The 24951-nt window shown below is 47.2% G+C and overlaps 1 protein-coding gene across 2 annotated transcripts in view; it reads left to right on the top strand.

The window, feature by feature from the left end:
- Nucleotides 1-24951, top strand: part of Pax5 (paired box 5) — a 178385-nt gene that overhangs the window by 78603 nt on the left and 74831 nt on the right. For both annotated transcript variants that reach the window (XM_051187702.1, XM_051187703.1), the window contains exon 7: nt 19058-19187. In XM_051187702.1, coding sequence (XP_051043659.1) covers nt 19058-19187 — 130 coding nt within the window. The remainder of the gene's footprint in view (nt 1-19057; nt 19188-24951) is intronic.

The following is a 24951-nucleotide window of genomic DNA, read 5'->3' as shown; positions in this document are numbered from 1 at the left end:
TTTCAAGTTCAGGACTTGCCTGGGCTATATTATAGCAAGACCCTGTCTCAAAAACTCAAAAAGAAATCCTAAAAACCATAATAGGGTGTATTGCAAAATGGCAAAAATTTGAAATGCTATAGAATGTATGCAACAAGGTTAAGTCTTTCCCTCCTTTTTCATTCTCCACCACCTTCTTTAACTAACTAATTAATTATATCTCTGGGAGATAGCCCTATTATCAGTTGCTTCTATATTACCTACAGACTATTTGTAGGGGTGAGGAAGTGAGGGGGTGAGGGAAAGAAACATCCCTGTTTTTGCTGCAAGGACAGGGTCTTGAATTCAACCCCTAGGACACATGAAAACAGCCAGACATACGGGAGGAAGCTCCCTGGGGCTCACTGGCTGGCCAGGGTAGCTTACTCTAGGCCAGTGGGAGACCCTCATAAAACAAGGCGAAAAGTGCCTGAGAAACAACCAAGGTAGACCTCTAGCCTACAAACACATAGGAAGTATGTTTTTAATGGGCACACAAGTATCTGTGGGCTTAGACAGCTCTGACCTGCCACAGCTTGACTTAGAACTTTTCAAGTCCACGAAGGTGTGAAAGTGCATCAGCACAACCAGCTTGCTTCTCACTTTCAATGCTCGAGAACTATAATAACCAATGTAAACGGGCTCTGTGACAGAAGCTTTTGCCTAAGTGCAGGCACCAGCGAGTGTTCTGTGCACAGCCAGGGCAGGCAAGCCTGGCTGTGGTATGCGGTAGGGCGGGGCATAGCATGCACGTTGACTTTTGTTATTTTCAGTTGACGGTGGGTTTATTGGGACACATTCCCATTTTAGGTTGAGAAGTGTATAAATCCTGTACATTGATGAGGGCAAAATATATATGCAAATATGTGTACCCCCTTTTCATCTAAAGTTTTTATTAGCATACATTAATCATATGTATGAATGGATCTCATTACAAAATCCTCTCTCATTTTCATACTCCCATTGCCACCCACCCCATACGTGTGTGTGTGTGTGTTATGTATTCACATATGTGTGCAAGTGTGTGTGGTTTCTTTGTTTATTTGAGATGGGGGTCTATTTGAGACTGGCCTGGAGCTTGTTTTGCACATCAGGCTGGCCTCAAACTCACAGAGACCCACCTGTCTCTGCCTCCTACTGTGGTGACTAAAGGTGTGCACCACCGCATTCAGCCTGAATCTCGTCTATGTTGGTCATATTTATTCCCCACCATCCTCTCTTGTTCTGTTTCTATTGGTCCCTTCCTTTTCTTACCCAGCACCCTCTCTGCTTCCACATCTCACTTTAACTTAATTTAGCTTATGACCACTCAGTGAGTTTCCTTGGGGCTACTTGCAGGCTCACAGGTGCATGGGTGAAGGAATAGCCATACGGGAGTGCCTACAAATCCTCACAAGCCCCTCCTCTGTCTGTGATGGTGAATTGACAGGGCCCAGGTTGGTCAAGTCCTTTGCAGGGATACACAACTGTTATGACCTCCCGCTTCGGAGCACATATGGTTGCACACTATGTATGGTGCTCTACTTTTACTGTTTTCTATTAATGAGCATTTCTTGGGATTGTTCCACATAAATAAAATACTGCTTTTTGGATCTGGTGAGATGGCCCAAGGGGTAAAGTCACTTACCACTAAGCTGGCCACCTGAGTCTGATCCAGAGAGTCCACATGATAGGAAACAATAACTGACCTGACTCCTGTGAGTTGTCCTGTGACCTCCATATGCACACGCACGTGGCACTAATACACATGTGTGAGCACGCGTGCGCACACACACGCACACCACATAGATTTTTTTTTAAGTGTGATGCTGCTTTTCTGTTCTTTATTTTAAATTTTGAGACAATGCCTCATATAACGTATGGTGGCTTTGAACTTGCTAATGTAGGTGAGACTGGTCTTGAACTCCTGCCTCCACCTCCCAGTGTGCACCACTACACCCAGCTTTTCTTTACTCTTTTTAACAATTATAATAACGTTCTATTGTGTGAGGCACCGCAGCTTGTTTAGGAAGTGTATCTTTTGTTGCTTTTTAAATAGTTTTCTCTTTAAAAGGTCTGTCATGAGAATTTTGTTTCATATTTTATGTCTATGCAGACTATGCTGGCATGATATGTCCTCCAGAGTAGATGGCTGGCTCATATGTGTGTATTATGAATTTTTTCTTTTTTAAATGCTTTTTGTTCATTTATTTTTGAGATTGTAATTTAATTACAACAGATATCCCTTCGCTTTCTTCACTCTAAAATCTTCCAATAGTCTTCCCTGCTCTCTCTCAAGTCCATGCCCTCTTCTTCCACTAATTGTTATTGCATGCATATATGTATATGCCTATATACATATGTATTCCTAAGTAGAACCTGTGGAGTCCATGTAATGTTACTTGTATGCATGTTTTCAGGGCTGACCCCTTGGCATTGGACAATTGGTGTGCTGTCCTCTGGGGAGACCCATTTCTCACTCCCGGCTTTGCTGTAGGTCTTTGTGTGGGGTCAAGGCCTTGTGAGCTTTTCCCCATCTAGTTTGGCATGTTTGTTGGTGACATCCTTGTTCAGCTCATGCTTGCGTGGTCATGGTGGTGAGACTTTCCTGGCGTAGCTTCTGCTGTTGCTAGGAAACACAATCCCACAGCAGCCTCCCTGATCCTCCAACCCTTACCATTTTTGTGCTCCCTCTTCCACAATGTTCTCTGAGCCTTAGGGGCAGGACTGTCTGTAGATGTATCCATTGGGATTGGGTTCCACAACGCTGCGTTTTGATTGGTTGTGTTTCTCTATCTCAGTCTATCTCAAAGAAGAAGTCTTGATGAGAGGACAGAGCTATTCTTAACTGTGGGTAGAAGGACAAGCGGTTATAGATCGTGGTTAGGGATTATGCTAGTTTACTAAATTGAAGGTTGTAGATTCTCCAATAACCATGATTTCATTTGCATTGAGTAGTTAGCTAACTCTATGGTACCAGGCATGGTCTCCCTCTTGTTGAGCAAGTCTTATGTCTGATTAGAGAGCGGTCGGCAACCATCAAGGTATGCTTGCCTCTACTGCATCCGTAGGTTATCATGCTCTGCTGCTTGTTGATGTGATTCATAGATGCCAGAGCTGGGTAGGACTGTTAAGGTTGCTCCCTCCTTTGGAGCCTTGCATGGTGACTTCTGGTACTATGAAAGCTACTCTTCAAGGAAGAGGCTCACAGGTCAGTTCTAGTTCAGAGGTCTCTGGGCCCTGTGTCTGAAATGCATGGTTTCTTCATCAATAGCTTCCACCTCTGAGGGCTAGCCAAGGGAAACATAAATAGGCTGTGTCTTCTGGGGCTCTCTTAGAAAGTCCTGACCAACAAACAAAAGAGGGCTTCTCATGTATGGGATTGGGTTTTTTGTTTGTCTTTGGCTCTTGGGGTGGGGAGGATTATAAGCCTAGATGAGAAAAATTCATTAAGACTATATATATGTATATGTACATATATATACACACATATATATATATATCACAAATTGCAGGGATTTTTGTTTTGTTTTTTGTTTTTGCTTTGTTTTGTTTTTTTTGTTTTTTGTTTTTGCTTTGTTTTGTTTTTTTTTTTTTTTTTTTTTTTTTTTTTTTTTTTTTGGTTTTTTTTTTTGTTTTTGTTTTTGGTAACGTTAATAGAATAATACCTCATGGCTTTTTCAGACATTCACATTGTTACTTTACCCACCTCTTCCGCTCTCTTGTATTTCCCCCTCCCCTAAGGAGCCCTCTTTCTCCATCTCCCCTGTCAGAACATTATGAATTTTCAAACACAGATTTAAACTGCTCTCCCACCGTCTCTCACACGGCCCCCATGAGAGAAAAGCCAGGCTCTATGCACCACAGTGTCAGCCTTTTGAGTCTGAAAGATGAGAAATGAGATGTTGTGGTTTTAATTTGTTCTTTTTTTCACTGTGAGTGAGGTCTGCCCCCCACCCCATACATGTTAATTTTGGAAAACTGACAGAAAGTTTTCAGAAAAGTTGTAAAGGAAGACCAGCCAGTTCCCACATACCTCTCACCCAGTTTCCCCTACTAACCACAGCTCATTTGTCACAACTAAGAATCCAATGTTGCTACAACACTAAAAACTTAAGTTCCAGGCTTTCACTTTTGAGCAAAACTACGCATGCTTTGGTGAAAGCCGGGTTCATGTGTAAAGCTGAAGATGGGGCTGCGCAGACCGGAGACCCTCTCTTTCCTGAGCTCAAGGGTACCACACCCTAAACCTTCACGCCATACTCAACACTTTGAGCTGCTCACCCAAGCCTCTCAAGGCCGGAAAGGTTGGGCTCCATGGAGCAATGATTACTTTCCTTTTTCTTATTTAGGGAAACAAATGCAGCTTCTGCTATTAAATGTCTAGACAGGCTCTTCGCTGTTAGGTCAGCAAGTGTGACGGCATGGCAGTGTGACGCTTCATCTGTCACAGACTCAGTGGAGCACGTGGGGCTGCACAATCACACTCCTCTGCTTGTACACTGAGCACAGGACGGGCGTGGCTGGGCTAACACTCAGGCCATTCTTCTTCCGTCCAGAGATAACACTGAGTTTGGTTTGTGCACATCCAGTTAGAGCTTTCTCATGAAAGCAAGATTTTCTCAGGGTGTTGTCAGGGAGTAAGAGTGGCTGGAGAGGACGCTGGGACAGGGGTAGAGCAACCCCTCCCTCTGAACACATCGTGGATGCCAACCCTTTGTGGGAGTAAACAAAGCACTTCACCACACAACTGCCAACTGCGGCTGCCTCCCAGCAGCACTGGGAGGCAGGTGGGGACCTGATCATTATGTCCTTCTCAGGCAGAGGAATCTGAGGTGTACTCGTTCCAAAACACACCTAGCAAGAACACGAGTCGGTGCTTGACCTGGCTTCTGGCCTCCTCAAGAGCTCTGTGAGGTCCCTCTGCTCGTAGTCTGTGGCTTACTGTTCAGGGTTGCTCTGGGTAAGCTTGGAGAGGTGAGGCCACGGCTCTGACAGGAAGGACTGGAGTTCCCAGCTAGCCTTGGGCTTAGCTTACTTGCTGGCCACTGTCTCACTCACCATCTGTGTGCTTTGCCTCAGGTACAGCTGCCTGCAGTGTGACAGTCTCCTGGGCACTTTTGAGCTGCCACCACCACATTGGGGGGCTCCTCTGTGCCAGTCCAGAGTTGACTCCTCTTAGGGATGTACCTCTGCCTGTCCTTTTTTTTTCAGCTTGGTTTCTAGCTGTTATCATTCTCTCACCACTCAGCCCTAAGATCCCCTTCTCTCATTACATGTCACCAGGGTATTTCCAGAGCCTGGGCTCCAGAAACTGTACTAGGGACAGAGGAGACCAGAAGGGACACAGTGGATAAAAGTAGCTGCCCCGAGGGAGCTTCCAACCTCCTGGAATGAAGATGGCATCTGACCTGGAGGCCTAGAACCTTCTTGTGGGTCCAAGTACAATTCTCCTGCCTGCTGGGCTCTGAGCATCCTACCTCTTTCACCCACAGTTTCCTGGGACAGTGGCACATTCGAGTGGCTGTTCTAGAGGCTCGGGATGTTTTCCCCAGGAGGCTTGGCATTCTGAAGTGCCCCAGTATGTCACCATGGGCTGAGGGCAGGTCCCCAGGCTGTTCTTGGGGCTCATGTGCAAATGCGCGTGATTTACCGTGCCTCGCCACGCCACATGTCTTTAAAATTACAGTGCCCATTTCCTGCTGAAATAATTTCCACAAAGAGTGGCTCCTATTACCACAAGAGGCGTGCAGACGTCATGATTTATTATTATTTATGGTCCCAAGGCCTTGTTTATGCAAGACGGGTTAGGTGCGTGCGATAGAAATGCCATTATGCAAATGACATTGAATGTCCTTACTGCGCCTAAATAATTTTTGTGTTGGACGATTAAACCTCATCTGTTATTGATATGGGCTGCAGTCGGGCTATTACAGAGTCCCAACAGTACTTACTCCCAGTAATGGGAAAATTGAGAGAGAGAGACCAACACAATTGCCTCAAGTGGGCTGTGATGGTCTGGAAGGAACTAACACCTCTGAGGCCTGAGCAGAGAGCCATGGACTCCTCGGGATAAATAAGGCAGGCAGCGCGGGCAATAAATTAAGTCCGGGTTGGAGTGGGCGCCTTAGAGAATTTGCGGCCCCTCAGTCTTGTGATTTAGCTATTTGATTTAGCCAGGGGACCAGAGCTGGGGCTGAGGGAGATGCCAGGGCGGAGGGGAGGGGACCAGGGTGGTCCTGATGATGCTGGGCATCCAATCTGCTTCTCCCATGCTGCTTCTGCGCTTTCTGCTCATGTGCGCTCCCACTCCCATTCCCACCCCCCTTTTTTTGACACAGCTGTGAAGTCCCATTTTGATCAGTGTTGATAGCTTATGAATTCCAAAATTGACAAAATTTACAGAAAAATGAGGATAATCCATCTTCCTTAGCAGCCTGTCAGGAGCTGGCCATACTTCATAATCTCCAATTACAGATGCTATTTTCCGACATTTACATGCAGATATTAGAACCAAATGAAAATGAGAAACAAAGAGAGAATGGAAATGCAGCTATTTATATGTATAAAAGACAAACAGGTAAATTCGAAACATTTAGATTGGATTTGGGGGTCCCTCTAGGAGGCTGGAAAGAGACAGCCTGAAGCACGTGGGGTTTGAGAACAAAATGGTAAGACATGTGGTCTGCCTGGGTTCTGGCAGTTTGGGCTAAAAATGGGGTAAAAACTGAGGCCATTTGTCTGGGAGTAAAGGATACAAGTAGGGTCTTCCCCAGGGCTGCCACCCAGATTCCACAAGAGGACAAACTTATAAGCATCCACATTTATGGGGGGTGCCTGCCACTGAGACTGACTTTTTCTGCAAGGCAGATATCAAAAAAGTTGATCCATTCTGATGACAAATGCAAAAACTCCCCTTGACAAAGGGACTCAGGAAGGTACCACTGTCTGTGTCAGAAGGGCTCTGGCCAGGTGCACAAGGAGTTGCCAATAACTTTTCAAATGGGATATAAATAATAAAATAAATGGGGAGCAGAGGAGTGCTGAGAGACGGATCATCCCCGCTTCCTTCTTGAGGCTAATCTGGCGAAGAGAGGAGGGCATGGGAGGCGGCTTAGTGATGAAAATGTTCTCCCCATAAAACTGAAGGGAGAACAGCCTTGTTGCCCTCGCAGCTGTATGTGGCTCTGGCTTCTGGAAAGCTGGGGATATTAATTAGCACCGCTTTGGATTAAACTCTCCCAACCATGTCGGATGGTACGATTTTTCTCTTTGTGAGCTTGACACAGGGTGGCAAGGAGAAGCCGGCCTAGGTTACTCAGCCTCCTATTACACCAAACTTGTCTTCCACTTAAGAATCAAATCTCCTCCTGTTCTGGAAATGAAAATGATATATCTGGGGGTTTTGCCAGGCAGTTGGGCTCAGAGAAGGTTTTTTTTTTGGATGAATGCAGGGATTCAAAGTGGGTCTCAGTTGCCTTTGGCTTGATAGCTTTTGTTTGTTTGTGCAAAGCTTGTTCCTAGCCAGCATGTTTGTGTTATCTGAGCCTTGATTTGTAGGAAAGAGCTAAATAGATGTAAGTATTACTGCAAGGGGAGCAAGCCACGCTCTAAACTGATTCACACTGAGCCTTTTGGAGAAGTGTGTTTGTTTACAACGCAGTCTCAAAGCAAATGGCTTGCTTGTTTAAATAAATTATAGGCATTAGCCCTGAAAATAATTATTATGCGTTGTTTCCTGTCCTGAGGTGCAAGCTTCATAAAATTAACACATAACTGCAGAGTGCAAACAGTGTGTAATGAAACTCAGAGGCTCCTAAGTAAATGTAACCTTGACAAAAAGGCACATAAGCAGGAAACACCATTGCCACCGAGCCCACTTTTTCTTTACTATTAGCTCAGATTAAACTTGGGCTTCTCCAGAATTGCTAAAACCTAAGGCCAGTCAGCATCTCCTTCCATCATCTTCTAGCAAAATCAGAGTGTCACCCACCTTCAGTAATGAACACAGAGCATAGGAGTCAACTAATGGGCAGGTGCCCAGCTTTTCCTTAACGATGCTAAGAATACCACACCCCTTCTTTCTCTATTGTTTCCAGTGATGTTGACATTCGATTTGATCAGGCCTGCCCTTTGAATTTATCATGTAGGAGCTTCCTGAGGTCCGGAACTATACCTCCGTGGTAGAAGGCTTGCCTGGCACACATGTGGCCTTGAATTCAACCTTAGGCACTACAAGCAAACAAAGCATATAAAAAACTTCACGTATTAATAGGAAGAATATAGGGGTGCTAAAGAGACAGCTCAGTAGTTGAGAGTGTTGCTGCTCTTAGAGAGGACTAGAATTTAGTTCCAGCACCCACAAAGTAGCTCATAACCTTCTGTAACTTCAGTTCCAGGGGGTCTAATGCCCTCTTCTGGCCTCTGAAGGCACTGCATGTACCTGGTGCACATAAATTTGCATAGGCAATCATACATACACAGAAATTAAGAAAAAGAAAAGGGATAAATGTTAAAGTTAGTGACATCTGTGGTTGAGCCAACTTGAGAGTATTTTATTTTTGAAAATATTTTAAAATTGTATTATTTGGTGTGTGTGTGTGTGTGTGTGTGCGTGTGTCTGTTTTGGGGATAGGTTCATGTGAGCCCATTGCACATAGAGGCCAGAAGAGGGCACTGTATTCCCTGGAGTTTGGCCTGTAGGTTTTTGTGAGTAAGCCACCATAGGTGTTGGGAATTGGGTCTTGAGACTAGAACTCTGGTCCTCTGTAAAACAGTATGTGCTTTTAAGCACTGCGCAACCTCTCCGCCCCAGGCTGACTGGTAGTATTTTCCAGAAGAGATCATTATTGAGCTTGGATCCAAGGGGCAGAGAGAGAGGACTTAGGTAGAGGAGGGAGTGGACCCTGAGGGGAGGTTTAGTTAGCAGTAGGTGGGGGATGCTGGAGACTGAGAAGCCATACCTGACCATGCTGCTGGTACTCCTGCTGTGGGCTGTAGCCCATCCCCACAAGGCAATGGAGAAACAGAGTAATGAACATAGACTTGGGAATCAGAACATGCATTTTTACCTCTGCTCTGTATGTTCCTCGGTATGTGTTTTCATCTGTGATAAGTCGGAGCTAAGGACAGTGACCGAGGGTTGTTCATGCTGGTCTTCTTTCTCTTGCACTTTGGAGACATACAGCTCAACGTGTGGTTTTCACACATTCACCGTACTTGGCACCTGGACCTCACGTTCACCATCTGTAAGGGGGTTTGCAATACCCTGCAGGGTTGTTTGGAGGATTAAATGAATCAATACCTTTTAACCTGCAACAGTCCCCTGTGTGTAGGAAGCATGCAGAACACACTTTCCAGTTTTTGAGGTGTGTTAAGATTCTTTTGAGATCTAGCAGAGTCCTCCAAATTAAACTCTGTGGATATGTGTTCATAATCTTCTTAGTCTTCTTTTTCTGGAAGTTCCATTGCAATTCCTGTTTGGCCTAGGGAATCTTTGATGACAAAGAGGGCATTCCCTTCTTGGCTCCCTGTGCTTGCCTTTGCAGAGAACTGCTCATTAGATGGTCCTTTCTGACGGGGAATACAAGGGGCAGAGAAGTGGCCTTTTGGCCTAAGAAAGGGGGTGGGATGGAGTGGTAGGGAGACTAGGCATGGTTCCATCCTTCACTGCTAGTAGAGGGGGTCAGAAGAAGGGTGTGCCCTGCCCTGCCCCACCCCTACCCTGCCCCTACTCTGAGACTTATCTCTTAGAAGGGACATGTTCTATTATCATCTCTTCATAGTCCCAGGAAACGCCCCCCTCTCCTCATAGCTGGAAAGGGTGAATGGTGGGTATCTTGGGATGGCTCCCTCCTCCCATGCCAGGTGCCTGACATGATGAAAAGATCCCCTTTTTTCATCTCCTACTCAGGCCTCTTGGTAGATAAGTCCCACACTTCCTTGAGAGGAACGGCCCTTCCTGCTCATCACTAGCTTTATAGCAGGATAGGACAGCCATGGGAAAAGCTGTAGAATTTGGCTGCCTGGAGATGGAGCTTTGTTTCTGGAACTTTCCTTCCTTCTACACAAAAGGACCTGAACGTATTGATTGTCACACAGCCAAGCAAAGCTGGAGCAGGCCCAAGTCTTCCTCTCCTATCCTCAGGCCTCAGCCCTGCTGGCCCTCACCTTCCAGGTGGCCTCAGATGGGAGCCCAAGACTCAGAGCTTTGTGAGGACAATGAGGGTGTTCTTGTCAGGAGAACCTTCCCGTTTGTGTCTGGGGACACGTGGGAGCTTATCGGTACCATACTGATTAGGGGTGGAAGGAAGTGATCGCTTATTTAACTTTTCTCACATACATAATCACTTCCCACTTCTAATGAAGTTGGAGTGAATGCTCATCGTCTGCAGGGGTATCATGAGGAGCCAGGAAATGAAGACCCGGGAATCAGAAGCAAACGCTCGACACCCCAGCCAGAGATGGGTGCAGACAGGGTGGTGGAAGAGCTGGGGCCCTGTATGGAGTCAGGCAGGAAGACGCCAGCCTGGGAAACTCGGGGGACACTGATGGAACCGGAGTGGAGAAAACTCACTCGAGGCCTCCAGGGGACAGACTGAGCACTGTTCCAAGGCTGGCTGTGTGGTAGTAGAATTGCCCCTCAGGAAGCAGTGAGGTTGTTGTCACCAAGACACACATTTGGTGAGCCCTGGGCACCAGATGGAGACTGGCATCTTACCTTTGGGCTCCAATCCTTGAAGCTTAGCCAAAGCCCACCAGAGGCCACAGAGAAAGGTTCCTCCATTATTCTTCGCTGCAAATTTGCTGGGCAGAAGATGTGCCACTGACCCTACTGTGCTCTCTGGAATATCCCTGCTTTCCCCATCCTACCTGGAGCTTTTTGGGGTGTTCCGGGATTGCAGAGGGCAGACACAGACAGAAGGAAGATACATCCCCTGACTTTGAATGGGGCACCTTGGAAGTCCTTTGTTCTGCTGAGAACATTGTGACCCGCATATGGCCAGAGCCCCCGAAAGCCAAGCAGAGTATTTGCCCTCCCTGCCCCTTGCCATGCACTTCCACTAATGAGTTGAAAGAGCTGTGACATCACTGATCCTTCCCTTGACACTGTGAAGCCTCTCTGACACCATTGCAGAGCTCGGCTACACACCTGTCCCAGTTCCAGGCATTTGTGTCACCTCTGTTTTGAGCTGGGTCAGGAGCTGCTGCCACAAAGATGGGGGGCTCAGTTCCTCCTCTTGAAGCTGACACCCTAGCTGGAGGATGGAGACCCTGAGTAGTTAAGACTGCAGTGGTGATGTGGGCTTGGTAGAGATTTGCACACTGAGGTGTTTTAAAAACACAGAGGCGGGAAGTCAGGGAGCACTTCCAGAAAGAGGGAGGCCTTTCAGGATCCTTGACAATCCCTGCCTCTAGTTGAGAGTACAGTTACTATTACTAGTCTCATTCACATTCTACATTCAGCAAAAAGTTTATTTTCAAATTTTGATTCATTTTTTATTTGGTTAGTAGAGCCAAAACGCTAAAGCTTGTTTGTTTGCAGTTATTTTGAAAACAAATGTAACTTTTTGTTTTGAGATTGTTGTAGATGCACAATAGAGTAATATGGAGAGATCACATGCCACCGTTGCTCAGTTTCCTATGCTGAGCTCATGGCTGGGCATGGTGGCTGGCAGCTCTACCCCTGATGCTCATGGCATCAACAATCTTGTGTCTATGCCTCTGCTTCTTAGTGGTTTTGAAGTATTTCCCACCCTAACGTATTAGCTAATGTCCTGTTTAGCAGGTGATTTTTAATTTTGTTGTTGCGTTTTTAAACATGCCTGGCCACAGGGAGAAAGTACTTGAATTCTTACTCCCTCTTCTATGTTATTGCAGCCTTCCAAAATTGATCGCAAATCTCAGTCTCCAAATTCCAGATAAGAAAAGGAGCTAAGAGCAGGAAGTATGTGGCCATTTTCGCATGGTATGAACTAGCATGGTGAGACCTAGAGCTGGCCTGCAGCTGGGACAAAGGCAATGTCTGAGTGAAGTCTCGCCTCTCTCTAACTACCTCTGGGGTGAAGGACAGGCACGAGAACCCTGGGCTCCCTCCTGAGCTTCTCTTCCTCATCTGATCACATCCCAGGGTCCCAAGGACATAAGGGACCTGCAGGGATGAGGCAGGGAAGGTGCCAGGCACGAGGAAGGTGTGGAGTCTCCTTTCCGCAGAATGGTTTGGAATTCACAGTTCCTGAAGCAGAGGTGGGGTAGAGGCATGGCGCAGGGGAGAGGGGGCGGGGGACAAACTCCTGGCTGTCCTTATCCTCTTGGATGTTCTCATTATGCCATGGGTGCTCAGAGACTGCTGGTGAGAGCTCTAATGTCACTTACTTCCTCCTTGCTGGGACTGGATACCTGTAAACAACCAGTTAAGGGGGTGGGGTATCTTGTCTGGGTTCCGAGGGATGCAGTCTGTCCTGGCAGCTAATGCATGGTGGCGGAAGGAGGAGGAGACTGGCCACACAGCATCTGTAGTCAGGATCCAGAAACATGAATGTGGTACCCAGTTCCTTCTAGAAGTTGTCTTACTTCACTATTACTGTTTGAAAGCAGTCTTTCCAAGTGTTCCTTTAAAGACTTTGAGCAGAGTGTAACCATCCCATTCATCACACCTGAAAAGTGAGCAAATTACTTGATGTTATCAAGCACAAGTTTCCCATTTTACGGCATGATACTTTTTTAGTTACGTGTTTTACAGTTTGCCTGAATCAGGGTACGTATTGAATTGATTGGCACACCTCCAAGTCCCCTTTAGCTTGGTGGCCTGCTTGCTTCTCATTTCTCACCTTGGAATTCAATTCATGAAGATAGAGGTGCTTTTTGTTGTTGTTTTGTTTTGTCTTGTCTTGTTTTTTTGTCTTGTGGGCCAGTGATAACAGCCAAGAGTTATCAACATTAGCAATTAGAGATCATAGCGTGAAGGGCCCCAGATGAAAGTCCCTAGAAGCCATGAGGTGTTCTTGGGGGAAGAGCCCTTACTTCCCCAGTCTCAGTCTTCAGGCCAGGCCCTGAGGACTCTCCTCCCCTACTCTAGCCTCTAGCCTCCTCTGGGTAGGGGTAGAGGTGAGCAAGTCTCTGGTCCTTCCGGATGGGAGTGGGTGTCCTGGCTCTAACTGGCTTCCAAGGGCCATCTGAGGCCCCTAGCACCCCAGCATGGAAGTCCCACGTCCAGGGCTGTCTGAGTCGCAGCCCTGAAGTCTCATCGCCGCCATGCTGCACCCCACTTCTCACTGTCCTCCTGCTCACGTGTTTGTTTCTTCTCTCCTCATGCTATGGCAGTGGTGCCCGGTGCTGATGAGACAATACTTGGTGCAGCCCCAGGCAGTCCTTTTCCAGGTAATTTCCTAGGGACCCAAATGACATCCAGTGCACACTGTCTTGGGGCAGGTGCCTCAGAGTCTGTTGCTAGAGTTCCTCAACCTCTCAGAACTTGTCTCCAAATGGCTTTCCCTTTCCCAGCTATCAGATCTTCATGAGCTTCCTGCAGGCAGGCAGCAAGGGTTTAGAATGAACCCCCCCCCCAATCTCACTTGATGGCCTTTCGCCCTAGAATGGGCCTGGAAGAGACTGAGCTGGGGCAAGAGCCCCACGGGATCACTCCAAGCTCCACTTCTAACATTGGGCCAAGGCTTTAGATGACAGATTAAAAGGAAGCGCATCCACCTCTCTGTTCCTGAGTTTTCGCATCAGATAAGGTGGCTCTGAGTATCTTTGTAACTTGTGTTTAAGGGGGGGGGCAACCATAAATTGGAGCCTACTATCTGTCAAGGAGGCTGCACAGTCTGAGCCGGTCGTGACCTCTGGGACCTTAGTGGGGTCTGCGGCTGCAGGCAGAGGGTGCTTAGTCCCACTGTTTGTGTGGGACTGGGTAGTCAGTGAACTGCCGACCTCGGTTACCGTTTCTTTCTGGGTCACGGGTGAGGACAGTAGCAGAGGCTCCTAGGAGAGAGAGCAGGAGCCTGACATGACAGCTTTAGACAAAAATGAAGGGCTCAGAGAAGGAGAAAATGGGGAACACAGCTGGGGTCTAGCTGAGGGTGGCTGGGATGGGGTGATGTGCCCAGGAGTGTGGGTACATCAACATACACTGTGTGAGTGTATGCACTTTCCACACCCCATTAGCTAGCCCTTGCCTTCCCAAGTAACAGTGAGAAATGGAAGAAGATAGACATTGAAGACAGATGGAGGACAGGGGCACCAGGAGAGCGCTCTCTTCTCTGGCTCATCTTTACAACGGGCTCATCTTGCTTTTTACATGAGTCTATCTGTCCCAGGCCCCATTTCCACAAAGGACTTGCTTGAGGCAGCCTGAGAGGTGATTATACATATCTAAGTCAGTCTGAAGGAGTCTAGAGGCAATGTAGAGGAAAGGGGAGGAGGGGAGGCGCTTGTCCCCGGGCCCAGGAGTGGTGTGGTTGTGCTAGCTGAGCCCTGAATTTGACCCAGCTTCCTGCCACCAAAGCAAAAGGAGACATAGCACAGTTTCTGATGTTCTATTGTTTGATCAGAGGCAAATTAACAGCTCAGCATGGGAAATAACCTTTCTTCCCCTGTGAATTATGAGAGGAAAGGGCAAGGAATTTAAATATCCCCAGAGGTTGAAAAATACCTTTGTATGACCCTTTTCTTTTATTGTCTTAAACACACACACACACACACACACACACACACACACACACTCAAAACCATACTTCTCTAGGGCTTTAACCAACAGGGGACAGGGACCTAGCTCTCTTGTTACCTGGCTTAATGGGAGGAGAGAGGGATGTTACTGTGTCACTTGGAGCTACTGTTAAAACAAACAAACAAACAAAAAATCTTTCTAGCTAATTCTTTTGTTTTTCTGCTTTGTGTGTGTGTGTGTGTGTGTGTGTGTGTGTGTGTGTGTGTGTGTGTGTGTTTTGAAATAGTATCTAACTGTGTAGCCCAAGTTGGCCTGGAACTCTGGATCCCCCTGCCTCATAGGAGCTAAGATTCTAAGATTATAGGCATGTGCTGCCATTCTTGAGATCTGTATTGATGAGCATCTCATTCATTCACTCATTCATTCATTCATGTATTCATTCATTCAGTAAGCACTTGGGGGAGGCTGCAGGGAAGCCCTATGTTCTGAAAGGAGAGAGATAAATAGTTGTTATTAGGGAGGTATTGTGACAGAGTCATATACAGAAAGCCACATAATGAGGAAACTAGGGGGAGGGATGACTTACTCGGTGGGTATAGAGCCAGGGGTGGCTAACCGAAGATGCCACATTTGAGCTGGGTCTTATGGATGACGTGGTAGGAACTCTTTACACACTGAGATGGGACCTCCAGGCAGAGACAGATCAGAGCCTGAAATGTGGGAGGCACAGCTGATCCAGTCACATTTGTGGAAGCCCAGGAGGTCAGAGAGGACACAGCAGCCCTTAAAACATCACAGGCAGCTCAAAAGATAGACTGGAGGAGCAACTCCTAGAGGAGCAGAGGAAGTGTTGTCAAATCCCAACAAGGGAGGCTGGGCCCCCTGCCCGGTGGTGACCTGGTGACTGGGTGGTAACCGAGACACTTGGGCGTTAGTCCCATCCCCCCCATCCCTCATCCCTCACCCTCCACCTCCCCCCACTCCCCACCCAGGCTCTTTCCCTTTGCCTCCTGGGAGCCAGTGGAGCTTCAGTGACTGGCATAGTGGGCTTTCCCTCCCCACGTCTTAAAAATAGCTAGTCTGGAAGACCCAACAGTTTTGGAGTGACTCCGTGCACTTCATCTGACACTAAACAAATCAAATGCTGGTTTCTGCCTGGAAATTTAATACATGAGGAGGCAGGAAATCCCCATCAGCCACACTTACTGCAATTGACTGTCTCCTAGGGGGAAACCTAAGCATTCCCCCACGGCTCAGCTGCCAACCACATCTATAAATGGGGTCCTGGAGGCTGGGACCAGGGCTGGGTATGAGGGGTATGCTGACTCTTGACTGGAATGCTGAGGGCCTGGAGGACCATACTCATTGTTTATCTTTGTATCCATGGAAGAGGTCCACTATGGTCCAGTTCCAGCTTCTCTATCTTCATGTCCACTCCCTCAGCTAGTGCCCCATCCCAGTCTGGCTCCCTCCTTCCCTTCACCTCTAAGCTCTGCCCAGCTGTTCAAATTCAAAGGATGGCGCTTGCTCAGCCCACCCCAGGAGGAAACCTTTCCTGACCATGTGAGAATGAATGGCTCTGTGCTTTTTTCCAGGGCTCTGCATCTTTGTCTGGGAGCCTGTGGAGGGTCTCTTTAGTTTCACACACCTGCATGCACACAACAGGACCTAGCATGGGTGAAACAAACCTCCACTCACTGCTCAAGCATCCACTAGGGAGACACAGAAAGGGGACCAATGTCCAGGCACCCAGGAACTCTGGAAGGTGCCACTTCAAAAGAGACACTCCTTGAGGTGTGGTAGTGCTTTGAAGGAGGTAGCTGCCCCTGGTGGGCTTTTACCTCAGATGCATTCTAAGCAAACTAGAGGCTAGGGCACTGGCAGTTTTATCCAGCAGGGAGAAATTCTAGACAGCGACTTTTCTCCAACAGCTCCCTGCCGCATGAAAACAGATATGCTTTTCAAATGCTACTTTTTCTAACTCACAGCAAAAAGTGTATTTTCCTCTCTACCCACTGATAAGTGAACCATGATTTATAAAATAGGGCTGAACTTTTCTAGGTGTGAAAGCCTTGATCTCTGTTCTATTCTTCTAAATCCATTACCGATGAGCTGGGGAAATAGCTCAGCTGGTAGAGTGCCTGCCTGGGATGCATGAAGCTTTGAGTTCAAACCCCAGCACTACAGGAAATTGAGTGCTATGATCCATGCTTGTTATCCTGGCCCTGGGGAGCTGGATGTAGGAGGACCAAGGTCATTTTCAGATACATAGTAAGTTTAAGCTGGCCTAGACTATAGGAAACCCTGTCTCAAAACAACCCCCAAATAGCAACAAGAACTTTAACTAATTGGAACCAACTGTTTGTTTTCATCACTGTTGGGTAATTATCAAGATGCTGATAGTGATAGTGAGGTGGACCCATGTTTGGATCCTGTGCCTAGGTGTTCTGTGGCTTTGAGCACATCCCATTTTATCTACAATCGAAGTCTCATGGTTTTGCATTGAGGAATGGAATAACACAACGTGTTCATGGGCAGACCTTGAGGTTGAGGTGGAACCCACTGGCGGAGCCCTTGACACAGCGTTCTCTGAGAATCAGAAAGTACTTCCTGAGCAGTGTCCCTGCAAACTGAGGTGGAGGGCTGCAGTGGTGCTGAGAGGGACTAGAAGCCCTGGTGTCCCTGGGTGTTCCCTATTGAGGACAGCTCAGCCAGAACCCCCCAGGGCCTATCAGAAGTGATTCCAAAAACATGTAGCAAAGAATCCCTAGGCCCATAGCAGGCCCAGGTATTTCAAAGGAGAAGCCAGGCTGGGGGCCAGCTCTACCTGTGCAGGGACCACTAGAAAAAAGCAGTAATTAACATGGTGTGCTATTGGCACAGGGATAGATAAATAGACCAATGAAACAGGGTCCAGGCTGGAAAGCCATCTGTGCACATATGGAACCTTGATATATGGGTAAGGAGATGTACAAATCAGCAGGGAGAGATGGGCTCTTAATAACCAGCAATGGGCAACTGGTTATCCATTCAGAAATGGGGAGAAGGAAGAAATTAGATCTTCATACCAGACACAAAAATCAATCCCACATGGATTAGAGACTGAAATGCAAAAGGCAAAGGCACCTAACATGGTCAGCTCTAGGTCCTGCCCAAACTCCCCAGGCATAAGCACTGCCTTATGGGAGAGAGAATGAGGCCTTGGGGAGGGGCACAGGGATGTTCATAGAAGGTAGCCTGTCACAGTGAAGACAGGAGTGGGCCCTAGTCATCTTCCCATCCCTCAGTGCCTCCTCCTCTGGAAAGGCTTCTCCTGGTGACCATTGCACAGGACACATGTCCTGTTCCACCTGCTGGCCCTGCCAAGTGAGCCTCAGAAAAAGCAACCCAAGTGCACAAGGAGCTTCCATGTCACAAGCTCTCAACCTACTCACCCACCCACCACTGTCCCTGCCTGCAAAGTATGTCACCTTGAACAGACAGGGATGTGGCAAGGCCAGGCTCCAGAGAAGCCTCCAGCCAAAACGATACTCATGACGGAATTCTTGGCTGAAGTGTTTGCAGTAGGAGCTTGGGAGGGAGGCAAAGAACGCTGTTTGTGGTTATAATGTCATCTTTCCTTGAATGGGCAGGTCCAGGCTGGCATCCTTTCTGCCTTCCCTGGAGGCCATTCTGCAATGGCTTCACTGTCAAGGAAAGGACTCATCGCAGGCTTAGATTTCATGAGTGACTTAAAGAAATGGACATGACTCACTGCCCAGCACATTCGGTTGTCCTGGATTTAATAAATCTGACATCTGTATCTGGGATATTTAGCACACAATTGTTCATATACTTCCAGAATCCAAAAAAAAAAAAATCACTCATCAAACTGTGACTCATCAAACTGTGGGCTCTGTGTACCGAATCAGGGCCGAGAACCTATGGTCAGCTAGCCCCTGGACCGGGATTCTGTCTGACCTGTGAACACAAGCCTCCTCCTCTTGTACCCCAGTTTATCCATCTGTGAAATGTGTCTGGATTGGGTGATCGATCAAACTGCTTCTCAACACTTGTTTCTGGGTTCCACCTTGTTATCTGGGAGCCCCCAAACCAGAAACCATGCTGCTGCTGTTCTTGGCAAGTAGACTCTTATTTCGGCTTTGCTTGCTTTGACACCCTCCCTGGCCTCTGGGGCTGAGCCAGGAAGTTTGACTTCTTGCGATGCTGTGTGGACTCCTACCCATCTTCTCACCTGGGAACAGTGGTCAGCTCTGATACATGTGCTGCTCCGCTGAGCTGCATCTGCCCTTTCAGCCTGGGTTTCCCAGAACCTCTATGGACAGATCATGGCCTTGTGTCTGATCAGGGTGCCTCTGTGCTACATGCTAAGATGTCTGCTTCCTCTTTCAGACCACAGAGTATTCAGCCATGGCCTCACTGGCTGGAGGCCTGGACGACATGAAAGCCAACTTGACAAGCCCCACCCCTGCTGACATTGGAAGCAGTGTGCCAGGGCCACAGACGTACCCCATCGTTACAGGTGAGCATACCTGGATGGGGATGTAGAGGGGCGAGAGGGAGAGAGAGAGGATGAATATGAATGTGTGGTGGGAAGTCGTTTGTGGTGCTTCGGATATGACTGGCCTCTTCTCTAATGAGGTTGTAAGGTCCCAGCTCAGGTCAGGTAGCAGACTGCTGCGGAACACAGGTTGTGGCTGAGATGTGACATGGCTGCTTGTTGCTCCAATAAAACTAGAGGAGAATAAGTGCTGAGAGGCAGAGATTGCACGGTCACAGGGGCTTCTGCGGTGGGGCCAGGCATTCAGAGGTCTGGGAATTCTCCCTTTTCACAAGCCAGGGAAATCTGTGGGTTGGCATCAACTTCCAGGAGTAGAGGGACTCTTTGTAAGTCATCATTGGTATTTCAGATTTCCAAGCTGAGGCCAAGTACAGACGGGCTAGGGGGTGCTGGGTATATGCCAAACAGCGGCTTACCTGGCAGCCTCCATTATCACCATCAGTGTGAACATTAAGGGTAGGGCCCTCAGGCTGGTGTACAACTCAGCAACAGAGCACTGCCCAGCATGTGCGGGGCCTGAGTTCCATCCCCAGGACAAGCCTCCGCTCCCTTCAGGGGTCCAACCTGCCACGTATCAGCCACACCATCTTGGGTGAGTTGTACCAGAACTCCTGCTGTGGTTTTCTGATTTGTATGCCGGGAACAGTGACAACAGCTAGAGCACAGGACTCTTATGAGGATGACCAGGTTCCCACACACGAGGAGCTTGGACCCTTGCCTGACACAAAGTAATTACGCAGCAGGTGTGTCTGTTTGTGACTCCTCAGAGCCCTTTCGTGCTGGTAACTGTAGGACTTGCTGCTACAAGGGATGCCCTTCTCCAACCCAGCACTGTGGAGCTGGAACAGTACTACAGCCAGCTCTGGGAAGGTGTCTCCCCCAGGAGGCAGGGGCGCCTCCAGAATGTGAAACATATAGACAGCGGGGGGCTGCTGGGCTATACTCGGGCTGGAGCTCGGGATCCAGCCAGAGATGGCACGATGATGTCCCAGATGGCTGATGGATATAACCTAACAGTAGTGACAGAGCCAAGACATCATCATGTATTAGAGTTTGAAGAGGAGGGGCGAAGGAGGCAAGATCTGAGGCCCAGGGGTCCTTTAGTGACAAGACAGGAACCCTGCTCTCTGAGACCTAACCATTAAGTTAGTCCTGGAGCTCAGGGTAAAAACAACTGAGCCTTGTTTGCAGATCTGGGGACGACATGAGGGTCAGACAGAGTAGGAGTGACTTTGTCCTTGGTTTAGCTAAGGAGGGAATAGCCCAAAGCCAGCTGAGCCCTCCTATACAGAAGGGAAGTCAGCCAGTGAGGTGTCTCCTGAGGACCCCTGCAGGGCTCACCAGGGACCTCAGTGACAACATTCCCATTATACAGGTGCAGAAGCCAAACTCAGACGTGCCTGCTGTATGGAGTAAGGAGCTGAGGTACAGCCACCCTAGTCTCCTAGGAGGAAAAGTTGGGCCAGGATTTAGGAAAAGTTGGGCATGGGTTTAGGAACATGCTTATTTAAGTGGCTAATTGTCCAGTGAACACTGAGGCTAGGATTCTTGTCTGTGGGAACAAGATGCATGCTTGCTAGCTAAGGCTAATCTAGCCTCCAGATAAATCTAATTGGGCCCCATGGGGCTTTTAGAAAATTTGAACCAAGTCTTAAAAAAAAAATACAGCCTTCTGATTTCTCAAAAAAAAATTAGAAGGGCTGGCCCCATTGGACTGTAGTCCCACAGGTCATGGTAGGTTGGGGCTCAGCGGCAGCCACTCCTCAAACATAGTCACAGTCCCCAGCCAAAGGCCAGCTCATTCATGTTACTTGGATCCACAGAGTTGCTCTGAAAAGGCCAGCTGGGTGCTACAGGAGCTCCCAGATCTGCAGAAGGCTGCAGGAGGTTCAGGTGTAAGGTACACAGATTGGTTTTCAGATAAGCCTTGAAGCAAACTTAGGCTGTGCTTACTTGACTTTCTTCATTTTAATGGTCACATTATAGCACAGGAAAAGAGTACAAACATCCCTGACCAAAGTTAGGGGTATGCTTAGTTCTGAAGTGTCAGGGACATCCCAGAGAAGGACATGGGGCTGAACACCTGTGGTACCAGTGCTCAGGAGGCTGAGCTGAAGGATCAGGAGCTGGAGGCCAGCCTGGCCTACTAAGACCCAGTTTCAAAACACAGAAGCAAACATATAACATAGAAGGCACATTCTAATTGTCAGCATAATCATCTTTCTTATAAATAAATAATAATTAGCATGATAAAAAACAAACCCTTCAACAACTACACACACACATGCAATACAACCAACGAAAGAAGATACTAAACGTAATAAAATTTTAAATAAAAGCAAAAACATATGAAATTCTATAGTAATGAAAAGTATTGTAGAAGCTGAGGTTAAAACACTTGGGCCAAGATAGATATCATACAAACAGATTCAAATATATGTTGTTAGATCCCTGCTTCACTGTCTCCATTGAAAGAAATGTATTATGAGATAACAGATGCTTATTAGCCAAATTTAGCCATGACACATTGTAATGTATATCAAAACATCACAATTTACCCCATAAATATGTATATTTGTGTATCATTTATAACAAAATCCCAGTTAGCTGAAACTTTAAAAAAATAAACAAGGACAAAAAACAAAACAAAACAAAAACCCAGGCAAAATTATATTCTTATGGTAGAAAAGGCCTCTAAAGATGTTTCAAATACAAATGATTGAAAAATGTTAAAATGCAAATCTTTTTGTATGTAAAAACATTTAAAGACAAAAAGAAAAACTAGGGTGGGGAATGTAATGCAGATGATAAAAGTCAATTTGTTTAATATATAAAGAATTTTTGTGTACACACAAAATATTGCTAGGCACTACTTTTTATATGTATACGTGTGTTCCTGCTTATCTGTATGTGCACCATATGTGTGCAGTTGCCCAAAGAGACCACAAGACGGCGTCAGGCCTCCTGGAACTGAAGTTACAGATGATTGTGAGTTGCCTAATGTGAGTTCTGAGAACCAAATCTGGTCCTCTGCAAGAGCAACAAGTTAACTGTTGAGCTGTTGGCCTCTATATAAATGGCGTTTAAAAACAAGAAGGGGGCCGCGGAGATGACTGAGCAGTTAAGAGCACACTCTGCTCTTGCAGAGGAACTGAGTTCCAATCCCAGCACCCATGTCAGGTGGCTCACTACCATCTCCAGATCTGACACCTCTGACCTCTGCAGGCACTTCACTAGTGTACACCCACCCTGCACAGACACTCATGCATGCACATAATTTAAAATAATAGAAATAAATATTTTCAAAATTAATAAAAATAATCTGTAGAAAGACTAGACAATGAGTGGTTAGTCTGTGGCAAAAAATGCAGTGCCTCAGAGTATACAGGAGATGTGTACCTGCCTCGTTGTCTCAAAGCTGCAAATTAAAACCAGATGTTTGAACTGATACCATTCCCTCTGCATTAAGGCTTGGTGTTGGAAAGGGCACAGGAAAGATGTTGCTATGGGAGTATAAATTGATATAATTCCTTTTGGAAGAAAGCTTGGCAATGTCTATCAAAGTTTTAAATACATTTAAGTACCCTCTGGCTCAGAAGTTTTATATACTCTTTAAGGAACTTATTTTACAGGCCTGCAGTGATGGCAAACAAATAGAACCAAAGCAGACCCTGCAATAGAAACTGGCTAAGTAGATGATGATGCCTTCCTACAATGCAACATTATGCTACAGTGGAAAGAAAGGCAGGAGGCTGGAGAGATGGCTCAGTGGTTAAGAGCATTTGCTGCCCTTGCAAGGGACTCAGGTTTGCTTCCCAGCACCTGATAGCTTGACCTGTCTGTAACTCTGGTGCCCTCTTCTGGCCTCCATAGGCATCTGCATGGACATGGTGCACAGAGACCAGGCACACACGTACACAAGTTATAATAAATATTTTTTAAAGGAGAGCTACCTATACCAACATGAATGTCTAAGACCTACATTTGATTAAAAACAAATTGTAGAAGAATAAAGTGTGATCCCATATACTGTAATACAGTATTATTAAGAATGCAAAACATAACAGTAAGAAAACTGTACTGTTGTTAACATAACCATTGAATTCACATAGCAGACAGCTACAAGCATGCACACAGAGCCTGTGTAGCAGACGCTTGTGCATGAAGCTTCAGTAGGAGGCCTCTGCACCCTTCCTCTGTCTTACAGGGTATTGGGTCTCTGCTATCACAGTGGGGTTTCATTTGTCCCCACCAGAGTCTCTTTGAGTTAGCAGAACCTCCTCCTCCCCTTTATGTTCTTGATATATAAGTTTACAGGGAATGTAGCCTGTTGTCTTGGTTACCTTTCTATTGCTATGATAAGACACCATGGCTGAGGAAATTATAAAAGAATGCATTCAATGGAGCTAATGGTTCTAGAAGGCTCAAGTTCCTGACCATCAAGGCAGGGAGTCTGGCAGAGGCAGAAAGGCGTGACATTGAAGCAGTAGCTGAGAGCTTACACGAGGAACGGTGCTGGCTTTTGAAACCTCAAAGCCCACCCCCACCCCACCCCCACCCCAGATCCCCAGTGACTACCTCTCCCAACAAGGCTGCACCTTCGAATCCTTCCCAAACAGTTCCACCAACGGGCACCAAGCATCCAAAAGTATGAGCCTGTGGAGGCCCTTCTCATTCAAACACCACACCTGTTTTCACATTTACTTTTAAACAAAACCAAACAGAGCCTGGAGGAGCTACGTGATGTGTGTGTGTGTGTGTGTGTGTGTGTGTGTGTGTACTGCAGGACATAACGAGGAGACCCAGGGCTTCTCCATGCATAGAACACACGTAGGAAGGGGTATGGATGGGGGACTCCTGGGCTCATCCTGGCATTGTGGTTTACCAGAAGGTTGAGGGACTCCTGGCACAGTTCCGAGTGAGAGACGGTGGCTGGGGTCCTGGGCAATGTGTGGAGTGTGAAGACTGTGGAAGCAGCAGGTTCATAGGCACGTGGAAATGAAGTGTGGTCCCAAATTCCAATGACTGTAAAGGCGTTTTCCCCTACCTGGATGTTCAGGGAGACGAGGCCGCGACGAAGAAAAAAGAGAAATGTGGTCTGTCTGTCAACCAACCATGCTCCTTATCATAGAAAACCCCAGAAACATTCCAGGCTTTGAAGGAGAAACTGCAGAGCTGCTGGGCCCGGGGTCTCTTCATTTCCTTGACCTGTGTCAGTAGCTCGCCACAGAAGTTCAGAACTCTTTAGGGGCAGGTGATCTTCTGTCCCTGTTCCCTGGCCACAAAGAGAATAGGGGAGGGGATCTCTGAGCTACCCATCTTTGCTTCTGAATGCCAGGCAGCCCAAGGAAGGTCTCATTAGAGACCCAGACAGTTTCCCTGCACTGTTTATAAGCTGCATTAAATATTGAACTAACCCCTGCTCTGCCAGCCAGAGCCACGCTTCAGAAACCGCTCACCATCTGCAAATTTGGTGACATGACCAGCCAGTTCCTACACTGTCAGCAGTTTAGGCCCATCCTGATTGGAACTAATTACCTGCAGGTGTGTCCTTGGGCCACGGGCCTGCTGATGGGGCAGCAACTGGGTTTACCTAGCTACAAGAGCGGATGGTGGGTGCAATGCCAAGCTCCTAGCTTTTGCCTGCCCCCCCTCCACTGGCCAAAGAGCTGACATTCTTTTCCCAGCTGGGCCCATCTGACCTTTTGCCTTGGAGAACAAAAGA

The sequence above is a fragment of the Phodopus roborovskii genome, unplaced genomic scaffold, assembly GCF_943737965.1.
Source record: "Phodopus roborovskii unplaced genomic scaffold, PHOROB, whole genome shotgun sequence".
Lineage (NCBI taxonomy): Eukaryota > Metazoa > Chordata > Mammalia > Rodentia > Cricetidae > Phodopus > Phodopus roborovskii.
The sequence above is the reverse complement of the archived record's forward strand: the minus strand, read 5'-3'. Positions and strand labels throughout refer to the sequence as shown.